General features: G+C 33.8%; 1 protein-coding gene across 1 annotated transcript; it reads right to left on the bottom strand.

Moving 5' to 3' along the window:
* Positions 1-5,943: 5,943 nt before the first annotated feature.
* On the bottom strand, positions 5,944-12,234 carry LOC140861132 (protein LATERAL BRANCHING OXIDOREDUCTASE 1-like). Its single transcript, XM_073264142.1, has 4 exons — positions 12,070-12,234; positions 10,652-11,043; positions 6,318-6,645; positions 5,944-6,241 (listed from the first exon to the last, which is right to left on the bottom strand). The coding sequence occupies exons 1-4, from the start codon at positions 12,232-12,234 to the stop codon at positions 5,987-5,989; spliced, it is 1,140 nt and encodes a 379-aa protein (XP_073120243.1). The 3' UTR covers positions 5,944-5,986.
* Between the last annotated feature and the right edge of the window lie 208 nt (positions 12,235-12,442).

The following is a 12,442-nucleotide window of genomic DNA, read 5'->3' as shown; positions in this document are numbered from 1 at the left end:
ATACTTAGTTTTAAAAACAGTTTTCCATTCATCACCTTCTCTCATCCGAATTTGATGGTAACCACTCTTAAGATCAATTTTACTAAAGATGCTAGAGCCATGCAATTCATCCAACATATCATCTAGTCTAGGAATATGATGCATATACTTAATGGTAATATTGTTAATGGCTTTACAATCAACACACATTCTCCATGAACCGTCTTTCTCAGGTACTAACAAAACAGGTACAACACAATGAGACATAGACTCACGCACAAATCCCTTATCGAGAAGTTCACTTACCTGCCTTTGTATCTCTTTTGTTTCCTCCGGATTACTCCTATAATCTGGACGATTCGGTAATGCACTTCTGGGTACAAGATCAATTTGATGCTCAATTTTCCTCAAAGGTGGTAATCCTTGAGGTAGATCCTCCGGAAATAGTTCTTCAAATTCCTGCAAGAGAGAAACAACACTGCTCGGAATATTTCCAGTTATATCACTTGTGTTAAGAAGAATCTCCTTATAGAAAATTAACACAAGTGGAGTATGCACATGTAAAATCTCTCATAACTCACTCTTTTGGGCCATGTATATTTTTTTATCGGCCTCTTTCCTCTCAATTTTTTTCTCATCTTTTTTTCTTTCATTCTTTTTTTCTAAGGCCATCTCACTTTTTTGTTCACTCTTTTTGTTGGCCTCTTCTTTCTTTTTCTTGTTCAACTGATCCTCCAATATTTGCTTTGGAGTCATAGGCAACAATACAACAGATTCCTTTTTCATAGTAAAAGAATAACGATTCTTAAAACCATCATGTGTCACCTTCCTATCAAATTGCCACGGTCTACCCAACAAGATATGACATGCTTGCATAGGCACTACATCACACACTACTTCATCTTCATATTTCCCAATTGAGATAGGCACCACAACTCGCCTAGTCACTCTCACTTCGGAACTATCATTAAACCACTGCAATTTATATGGTTGAGGATGATTTAAAGTAGGCAAACTCAATTTTTCAACAAGCTCACTACTCGTCACATTAGTACAACTACCCCCATCAATGATGACACTACACACTTTGTTTTTCACAAAGCATCAAGTATGAAACAAGTTCTCTCTTTGATTTTCTTCCTCCTCCTTTTGTTGCACATTCAACACTCTCCTAGTCACCAACAACTCACCAACAACTGCATTATATCCCTTGTCATCGGGATCCTCCAACGTAGGCATATCATCATAATTCTCCTCCTCACTCTTCGATTCAATCTCACCACCATCATTCACAATCATTATTTTTTTATTAGGACACTGACTAGCAATATGACCAAGAACTTGACATCTAAAGCATTTAATGTCCCTAGAACGATTATTGGGAGTTTCAGATTTACCTTGCCCTCCTTGCTTTGGTGTTTCTTGCTTGGTGTCAACTTTTGGTTTGGACACCGTCTTGACATCCTCTCGTTTATCAACGTTTGGACGCCAAGGTGTAGTAGTTCCTCCACCCGAGGATACTCGACCAATGCCTCTCCTTTTAAGCTGCAGCACCACTTTCATAGCTAATTGTACCATCTCCTCAAGATCCACACAATGTCGTAGCTCCACTTGGTCTTGAATATCTCTATTCAAACCACACAGAAATTGAGCCATGGTTGCCTCACTATCCTCCTCAATGTTAGCCCGAATCATAGTAATCTCCAACTCCTTGGAGTAGTCCTCTACACTCCTCGAGCCTTGCTTCAAATTCTGTAATCGCTTAAACATATCACAATAATAGTAATTAGGAACAAACCTTTTCTTCATTATTTGCTTCATCTCTTCCCATGTTTCAACAGGCCTCTCACGATTTCTCCTCCTAGTTGTAACCAGCTGATCCCACCAAATTAGAGCATAATCCACAAACTCAATAACTGCTAACTTTATTTTTTTTGAATTGCTGTAGTTGTGGCAATCAAACACCGACTCCACTCTCATATCCCACTCCAAATAAGCCTCTGGATCAGATTTCTCATGAAACGATGGAATTTTCATCTTAATCCCACTAATATTCCCATCTTCTCTACCCCCTTCAGTATATCTCTCTCGCATTGCTTCTCTTTTATTTCTTTCATCCTCTTGACCTCGCCTATTCCTACCCGAATTCTCACCAAAACTCTCATCATCCTCACTAACTTCAAGTTTACTTATTCTTTCATGCATCGTTTCCAACTCAGCTCTCATCGCTTCCCTTATCATCGTACTCAAATCTTCCTTTGAAAAATTTTGACTATTAGAACTCATCGTACCTGCAAGAAAAGTTAGTAATAAAATTCCTCACACAAGTTCTCACAAGTCCCTCCAAACGAATTCACTCAATCACTCTTTTTCTTTTCACTCAAAATTTATGTAGGCTTTTTCCTGGTATAACAGTGAATCAAACTCTCTAGTGCACAACTTTTAGACGCTTGAAGATCGACTCTCGAAGATTGACAAAAACAAGAATAAGAAATTTATAGATGCTCGAATTTCGACATGCACCCAAGGATGAACAAGAACAAAACTTGTTCACAAGTTATCTTGCTTCTTCTATTTTATTTTATTTTTTTTGAAGCTTTCGGTCTTTCTATTTTTTTTTTGACCGATTTTTTTTTCACCCTTTTTTTTTAACTTTTTTTCGATTTTTTTTTGAGATAACTTGTAGCACAAGACACGAAACTTGGGCGACAAGATTGACACAGAAACAAATTAGAATTTGCAAAAGAATAGACTCAGATGAAGAACGAAAGATGAAGAACAAGAATATGAAGAACAGATATAGATGTAGATATATACTTACTTGATTCAAAACCTTGGCTTTGATACCAAATGATATAAATTCTTAATGTATGGAAGGCAAACACGACTATATTAAAATCATACCCTCAATCCAATAACAAAAGAAATCAAGAAATTGCCAAATATTAAAAACAAGTAAAGATTTTGGATTATTCACCTCTAGTTTACTTGAAACTAGCTACAAACAATCACGAAGAGAAAAACAATTTATCACAACGGGACTTTCAGAAAACCTGTTTCTGGAAACCCACGATGATAATCAATCGACAAACGCCACAAAGTTGAAAACTTTGATAAGTTTGATTTTTTTTGAGCAAGCAAAAGCTTAATAAAAATTATAGAGAGAATTTTAATTGATCAATATCAAAAATCTGAATTCTATATTAATTATGAATGTTTTTGTTGTATTTTTAATACAACTACAAATAATAAAAGATATCGCGAAATAATTCAAAAATATATCTAAAGTTATGATAATATCTTCCTAAAAGTTTCCTAGTAGGAATAAAAGACTCAAAATAAAAAAAAATCATGCCAAAAATATCAAAAAGTCTCGCACACACACAAAACGTCAAACTGTGTGAGAGAGATTACAGGCGCGGGCACGCGTGGACAGGCGCGGGCGCGCATAAGACTCTGTCCAAAAATCTTGAAAACACTTGGGTCAAGCGCGGGCGCACGAAGTTGACGCGCGGGTGCGCATAGCTCTCTGGACTGACGCGCAGGCGCGCGTGGAAGTTGCGCGGGCGCGTATAACACTCTGCCTCAAAGTCTTCAAACCTTCAAGGAAGCGCGGGCGCGCATGCCTCTCGGGCTTTGTCACCTATTTTTGTGTTCTCTTTGACATTTTCTCTGCTTTCTTGACTTCTTTGGGCTTCAATCATATTGTAGCATCCTTCAAAGTGATCTTCAAGCATTCCAATGTCTTCTTGATAATTCATCATCAATGAATGAAGCGCATCTTTGAATCTCTTAGCTCGACCTCTCGTAATTGGTCCTCTAGGCATCTCCAACTGATTCTTAGCCACGTGATCAACATGCGAGCTATCCGTAATCGCATCAAAACGTGCGTTGCATGTGGTATACTATTTGGTGACATTTAGTTTTTCTAATTCAGTGAAAATTTGATATTTATATAGATTTATTTGAGAAAACAAAAGATTCATCATCCTTGTTCACATGAGATAATAAAATTATGTAATCACAAAAAATTATGCAAGAACAAACATTATCTAACACATCAACAAATTAAGACTCACATAGCTTTATTTAATTTTAATTTTAATTGAACAGTGACAAGCCATAAAAAATCGAATGAACAAAATATGTAATCATAAAAAATTATGTAACAAAATTATCTAACACAACAAAAAAATAAGAGGAAGACAATGGAACTCACTCTCTTTAATTTTTAATAATTAATAATAATTAATAATCTTCAATATTGACACAAAGGTAAAATGGATACTACACAATTCATCTCCCCTTAATTAACATATATTATATTACTAATTTTAATTTTAATTGAACAGCGACAAGCCATAAAAAATGAATGAACAAAAAATTATGTAACCACAAAATTTATGTGACAAAATTATCTTACACAACAATAAATTAAGAGGAAGACAAATATATTAGATTTTTAATTTTAATTTTAATTGAACAATGACAAGCCATAAAAAATTGGATGAACAAAAAATTATGTAAAAAAAATTTATCTAACACAACAATAAACTAAAAGGAATATAATTAAGTCACTCTCTTTAAAATTTAATAACTAATAATATTTAATATTGACACAAACATGAAGGGAGGCATAAAAGGACAGGAAAATGGAGAAAATAATGTGAAATAATGAGGGACAAAAAAGAAAATTCACAATGAAAGCTACATATTTGAAATAAAAAAATAGTAGATAATGATACTCATGAGCGGAGCCAGCTTAGGCCCAGTGTAGGTTGCTGCCCACTGGGACCAGAAAAATGTTCTATATATAATGCCCAAAATATTTATATATATACATATATGTATATATATATATACATACTATAAAATTTTAATGTCATTTGTGCAAAAATTAAATTTTTGTGTGAAATTTATTGATGTTTTGGTATGTCACTAACATGATTTTATTTAATATATAGTGTTTGTGTGTATATATATTATGTATAATTTGTAGGTTCAAAATTTTTTTTTGGTTTATGCAATTATCTATATGTTTAGTTGTTCACACTAATTAACCTAAAAAACAATAGTTATTTTCTTTTTTATAAATTTTTGGACCCAAATTTTATTATACAAATTTTTACCTCATCTACACAGTTTGTACAATGTATTATTCCTACGAGTCATAAGTGTCATGCGTTTTGAATTTTGATTAACAACCATTACAATTGATATTTCTTGTTTCATATTTCAAATTCTTTAAAAACCCACAATTTCATCAAATTTTAAGTTTACTTTTTCTTTCAATGTTCATCAATTATTAATTTTTTTTTAGATTTTATGCTCTTTTTGCAATCTGGGGTGAATATAATTCATGCTTATTTTTTCGAATGTAGAGTTTACATTTTCACCCAAATTTACTTTTGATTACGAATTTTGTACGCAATGTTTTTCGTCATTTTTTTTGGCGTTTTTTCTTCAAGTAAATGTTCTTCTAACCGGTGTAATTTGTGTTCGAACATAAGACACAATATTTTTGGTTCTAGATTAACATGTGTTTTTTTTTTTTTGTGTTATAATTATAATATATTGTTGCATATACTCAACCAAAATCCTAACTCCGCCTCTGGTGATACTTCTGCTAAATTTCTTGCAGGATTTTATTTATCTCTTCCAACTTTGTCAGTGATGCCATCTCATGTAATTTGTTGCATTTGACAAAAATTACGGTGAAGCTTCATGCTCTTATATTATGCTGATCACAAATGCCCGTGACAAATTATAATATATTCATGTTTGTAATTCATACGACACAATGTCCTAAATATGAGATAAGATCTAACGTTCGAAACTCAAGATTATAATTAAATGTCTTGTGGTGCAACACCAAAGAGTAATTGAAAATTTATTCGATTTTGTCTTCTTGAGAATTTATTTTGTTCATATATATGACTGACACATATAGACGTACAGCTAGCTTTTAATTAACAATCATTATATATTGCGATTCCTTCAATTTAATTCATGCCTTGAAACGTGATATCTGAATGTTTTCTACAGCAAGCTTTTTGAAGTTGCCGAGGTTCCTTGTGGTACGAAACTTGCCCCAGTTGTATCCTTTGTATTTGGGCTGATTTTGGTCATTTATAAGCTCCTGAAGAGGCTCAACCAAAGTATAATGCGCTGGGTTAAAAAAGTATGGAATTGACAACCTTGCTTTCTCAGAATTCACCACTGCTCTATGTTCCACGCTCTCATACTTGTCATTGCTCCAAACCTACACCAAAAATATCAAACAAAAATTTATAATATGTAAGCTGAATTTCTTAATTTTGTGATGCAATCGATTTCACCTGGATTATGTCGCCGACATTTATGATATAGGCGTTCTGAATAGGCTTCACAAAAATCCACTCTCCGTCGGATTTTCGCTTCACTTCCAGCCCACCTACATCGTCTTGGGCAACAACAGTCAAGGCACCACCATCTTTGTGTCGTCCTACGCCAAGAGTCAGGTGTGGAACCGGGCAGGGTGGATAGTAGTTGAGTCTTATCCGGCTCGTCTGGTCCTCGAAAAATCCGTGTAGCCCATCTATTTTCAAGCCTAAGCTTAAGGCTATGAGTTCCAGCAACTTGAAAGCTAGTTTTTCCATTTCTTTTGCATGTTCTTCACATGCCTCCCTGGAAAAATATATAAATATTAATTTGTCTATAAATATTTATATACCAGTAAGTTCTTGCAAAACTATATATGTTATGATAGTACATGTAAACCACTTAACACTGACGGTTTTTTAAGCTGATTTGTAAAATTATATAATGTGTTACGTAATCCTAATTATTTTTTAAAAAAATTCAGTCAAAGAAAGGACAAAAGATCATGAAGTTAAAATTAAATTAATGAAGATCAAATTGTTGGGTCCAGGTATATTTAATGGTATGCAAGGATTTCAACGAGCAGTTGCATGTTCTAGGTTTTGTTTTTCGGAATAGTGGTACTAATTTTATCATCTATGGCTTTTTTCCAAACTTTTTTTTTCACGGCCTCTTCAAAATTATGTGGTTCACAAGAGAAAAATGCAACATTTGATAAATCATAAATTTCTCTTAGTGAACGTATCTTTCTCATAGGGGATTCTAAATCAGAATGTGAGTCAAATATATTTTGGTCGCGTACTATATTAACTGTAGAACGTGCACCAGAATCTTCTATTTGTTTTGATTCAGTAGAATTTTTATTTTTCCAGTTCCATGCTTTCATTTAATTAAAGTGTACATCTCTTGAAATTATTAACTCGTTTGTTTTTTTTTATTAAACAAACGATAGACTTTTGATTCACCACTGTGGCCAATAAAACTATGTTTCTCATCTTTTTTTGTTGCATTTCTCTCGATGTTGTGAAGGAATTAGATAATAAGCCAGACATCCAAAAACTCGAAAATGTTTGATTTCTGGTTTGAGCTTGAGCCAAGCTTCATAAAGAGTTTTATTTGGATTGACCTTCGTGTGTGATTTGTTGAGAATGTACACTGCAGTATTGACAGCTTCAGCCCAAAAAGTGTTGGGAAGACCTTTTGCTTTCATCATGCTTCTGGCCATTTCGACAATGGTTCGATTTTTTCTTTCAACTACACCATTTTGTTAAGGTGTGTACAGAGCTGTCAACTACCTTCGGATTTTTTCTTGACTGCAATAATTTGAGAATTCTTTAGACAAGAATTCCCCACCACGATCAGTTTTGAGTATTTTGAGCTGAAGATTGCTCTATCTTTCAAACATCTTCTTGAACCGGACAAATACTGCAAAAGCTTCTGATTTTTGCTCCAAGAAGTACACTCACATCATCCTGCTAAAATCATCAACAAAAAGAAGAAAATATTTTTTGTTTTGAAATGATGATGTCCTTGTTGGTCTACAAATGTCCGCATGTATCGGTTCAAGTGGTTGTCTTGCTCTCCATGCAGTCTTAAGAAAAGGTTGTCGATGCATTTTATCATAGATACATCCTTCACATATTTGATCTAAAAGTTCAATATCAGGGAGTTCAATCACCATGTTTTTCTGTTTCAACATTCTCAATACATGGTAGTTCAAATGTCCATATCTCAAATGCCACAAAAGTGATTCTTCAGATTTTTTAACATTTAATGAGATATTATTCTCCAGTGGCATCGTCAACGAAAATACTTTGTTCGAAGCCATTTTAATTTCTGCGATCAGTTTCTTATCTTTGACCTTAATTTTAAATTTATTTTTTTCAAAATTAACTGAGTAACCATTTTGAATTAATTGTCCAACACTCAATAAATTTGAAGTAAGTTCAGGAATATATAGGACATTTTCAATAAATTTTGTGTTATCTCCCTTTGTCCTCATGGCTACAGTTCCTTTGCCTTCAATAGGTTACAATTTTTCGTCTCTCATATTGACTTTCGATGAGAAACTTTCATCAAATTTAATGAAGTAATTTTTGTGACCTATCATGTGATTACTATAACCACTATCCAATACCACATATTCAAGGAATTATTTGTCATGTTCATACACGAATAAAACATTATTTTTTGATCGTTCTCATCCATGAAGTTGGATTCGTTTCCTTCATTTTTTTGTCTGTGCCAACAATCTTTATAAGAGTGGTTTGAAATTTTATAAGTTTTGCATCTATCCTAACAATTTTTTGATTCATGACCCGGTTTCTTGCAAATAAAACATGAAGAGTTAGAATTGATATTACCAATGCCTCTTTTACTGTTTTTGAAGCGTGGTTTTCCTCTTTCTCATCCCCAATATCTGTAATTCTTGTATCCTGTTTTTTGTTGGGATGTGTTTGTTTCTCCACCTTCATATTTTTTCTTCTCCACTATTTTGAGCTTGGATTCAAAGGCTTGCTCAATGGAAGGTTCAATGAATTTATTCATTCTTTTTTCATGGGCATCTAAAGAACCTATCAACTCCACCATGAGTTTTGCAAATCTTTTGATTCTTCAATTGCAGCCACAACATGTTCAAATTTTTGTGGCAAGCTCCGCAGGACTTTTTCAACAATTTTCTTGTCTTCACTGGTATCTCCGTCACTTTTTATTTGATTGATTATTTCAACGACACGTGAAATAAATGTGCGGATATCTTCATTATCTTGTATGGCTAAATTAACAAAATCTCGCCATAAAGATTGAAGCTTGATGAAAATAACTTTCTCGGACTCTTGAAACTCCATTTTTAGAATATCTCAGGCTTTTTTGCAATTTTTGTCACCCATGATTCTAGGAAAAATGGATCGATTTACGCCTTGTTGGATGAACAATAAGGCTTTAGCATCTCTCTTGATATTTTTTCGGTACTCATTTTGCTTTGCTTGAGTCCAAGTGGCCAAGGTTTCGACATCAGCTGGTTCTGGTATATCATTCTCTACTATCCCCCAAATATCTTTAAAGATAAATAAAGTTTTTATCAAGACTCTCCAAAATTCATAATTTTTCCCATCAAATATGGGAATGGGTGTAGTTATGAATCTTTATACATGTTTTTGTAATAGAATATTTTTGCATGGGAGAAATTGGGCGTGGCTCTGATACCACAATTTTGTTGGATACCAGTATATTTAATGATATGCAAGGATTTTAATGAGCAATTGTGATCAGCTGTCGAAAGCTTTAATATAACTAATGAGCAAGAACAAAAATACGCGAAAGAAGAAACAAGGAAAGAAGAAAATGAATTTGAGAAGGAACGAAAGAATGAACTTCACTTATTTTTCATTCTGACAACTAACCCATTTATAGGCAATATTACAACACTATAAGGGCAATTTGCTCAAAAATCCTCAAATGCAAACATGTTTTGCTTTGGGGTCCCTAGTCATAAAATGTGGTACAAAACAATACAAGATGTGGTACAAAATCATACAAGATGTGGTATAAATTAACAAAAATGTGGTACAAAAAAATGGCTAGAAAGTGCAGAGCAAAAACATATTTGCTTTGGGGATTTTTGAGCAATTTGCACACACTAATTCAATTATCACAAATTCTAAATTCTAGGCATGCATTACAATATTAAATGATGTGTCCCTATCTATGCTCCAGTTCCATCCGTGTAACCTTCGTGCATTAAACATTAAATGTTGTGTTTCACAACTTGATTGAAAAACGTATCAATTCAATTTAACAAGTCAATCAAGTCACGCAGTCTAGATACTAAGTGACAAGTTTGACAATTCAACGTGCATACAAATCATTATATTATTTTAAACAAATTCGACTAAATAAAGTACTAAAATTAAAATCACAGGACTAAAACAATTTTTCAAAAGACAAACAAATTTATGTGAATCGGTTTGTTGCCTTCATTCACATAAGAAAGCTAGCTCTATATCTTTCGCTTTTATGATCCTACAGTCGGAGTATTGGGCTAATCAAGATCTATTAACGATAATCCTCGATCCAAATATGTGGGATCTATGCTTGACCTCATATAAAAATATTATTGTTAATCCAATATTGAGCACGATCGATGGTAATACAATTATCAGAGTAGGTTCAACTAAACCAAGATTTGACACAAATTAATGAGTTTTCAAGTTTAGGTCGAATAAATTTATAACTTAGTATATATCTTTTTTCTTCACGTACATATAATATTTACTTTTAATCTATGTCAATGTCAACATATATAGCCACTAACCTCAACTCCGGAGGATCTTTAGGCCACTGATTGATCAACTCAATGAGCCTCTTGTCATCTGGTTCATGAGAAACCGGCATTGTTGTCGGAGTCTGCACCGTGAAATCGAATAGTTCTTTCCAATCTCTTACATTCTTGGTATGCTCGGTATCGTAGTATCCGAAAGGGTTCATCTCATCTCTGCTCACTTTTATCTTCTCCTCCCTCGGCAGGGCGAAGAACTTCCTTGACGCCGACTCGATCTTTTCGCGGCACGTCAAAGGCACCCAATGGTTGATCACTTGGAAAAATCCCCACTTCTCACATGCATCGCCTATTTCTGATGCCAAACTGGCTATAGCATTGGCGTCGGACGAGGATTTTAGTGTTGGTTTAATGACAAAGGTCACATTCTTGTATACATATATACATACGGCAAAAAATAAAAAAATTTCTTACCAAAAGTTTATATATATATATATATATATATTCAGAAATTCATTTAATTATTATGTATTATTTATAAATAGAAATAGGATTTCCCACTTCCTTGTTATTCCCTTCACAACCATTTTTGGTTCCGTCATTGAGTTTCTCACCTCATTCATAATTACAGTACTTTTATAAATCGATACATGATTTTTACAAATAATATATAGAATGTTATTGAATAATTTGATTATCGGTTATTAAAAAATCACTAAGGAACGTGTAAAGATCAAGAAATTTACATGCATGCAATTTCAAAAGCAATTATACCAAGAGTTATGTAAGATTAATTATCTCAATTAATGTTGGCATTAACTCAAGAAGTTGGAAAGCCAAAGGACAAACCATGAAACTCCCATCATCAATTATATTTATGGACATGATTAAGGACTTTTATGACCATTAAGAGTGTCCTTTCACCTTCTACTAAACCTCACCTATAAATAGAGCTCAAGGTTGAAGGAATTAGATACACCAAACCCAAGCTTTGCTCTCTCCATATCTCACAAAATTTAGTATCTATAGTGGTCGAGACTCTGCCTAATTTTCGAATCTGGAGTAGCTTGTGTTCAAAACAAGTAGTCGAGCAAGAGTGCTGTTGAAAATCCTGATCGAGGTGTCATCCAATTTCGAGTTAGAGTTCTGACCAAAGATCCAATATACTTCAATTTTTGTGGGAATCAGGTAAGTGGGTTTTTGTTTCTTTAAGCCATCTTTGTTTCAATTCGATGGAAATCATTGAGTCTTGTTTCTATTGGACTCTTTTTGTTAATTTTGATTCTCTAAGCATTATTCTAAGAAACCATCGAAATCTTTGTTTGGGCTTATTCTTGTTTGAAATCACCAAGTATCCATTTCAAGTTTTGATCGTACACTATTTGTTTATGTCCTTTGATTCCGTATATGTTTCGTTCCACATGAATCCTTTGTTATGCTTCATTTTGAAGTACCTTATGATTCGTTATGCATTCCTTTGCTAAGCCTTTGTTCAGATCCATTCTGTCCTTTTCGTTCCAATTGATACCCATGTGATATGTTCGTTTGTGATGATTCTGATTTGAATAATGGCGCATTGGGAAAAGCCTGTGAGGGAAAAGGCCCCAGAGGGAGCCCATGCGTGGGAAAAGGCCCCAGAGGGAGCCCAAAACCAGTAAAAGCCCATGGTCATTATAATAAGATATGAATAAATATATTTTTAAAAGAATGATGTTCCTGTTTTGAAAACTCGATCGTACATTCCTCGTTTCATGTCCTTTGATTTCGTTTCATGTTTCTTTCTGTACGATTCCTCTGTTATGCAATGAGATCTTGAAATGCACTGTT

Source organism: Henckelia pumila, chromosome 4 (assembly GCF_033568475.1).
Source record: "Henckelia pumila isolate YLH828 chromosome 4, ASM3356847v2, whole genome shotgun sequence".
In the NCBI taxonomy this organism is placed as follows: Eukaryota; Viridiplantae; Streptophyta; class Magnoliopsida; order Lamiales; family Gesneriaceae; genus Henckelia; species Henckelia pumila.
This window is presented reverse-complemented; position numbering and strand designations above follow the sequence as displayed.

What these genes read in the sequence shown, in the direction of transcription:
- LOC140861132 (XM_073264142.1), bottom strand. Translation starts at nt 12,234, where the DNA reads ATGGGCTCCCTCTGGGGCCTTTTCCCTCACAGGCTTTTCCCAATGCGC. An exon ending in AATGCATAACGAATCATAAG is followed by an intron (nt 11,044 to 12,069) that starts GTACTTCAAAAT and finishes TATGTATACAAG; the next exon opens with AATGTGACCTTTGTCATTAA. An exon ending in AAAGATCCTCCGGAGTTGAG is followed by an intron (nt 6,646 to 10,651) that starts GTTAGTGGCTAT and finishes ATATTTTTCCAG; the next exon opens with GGAGGCATGTGAAGAACATG.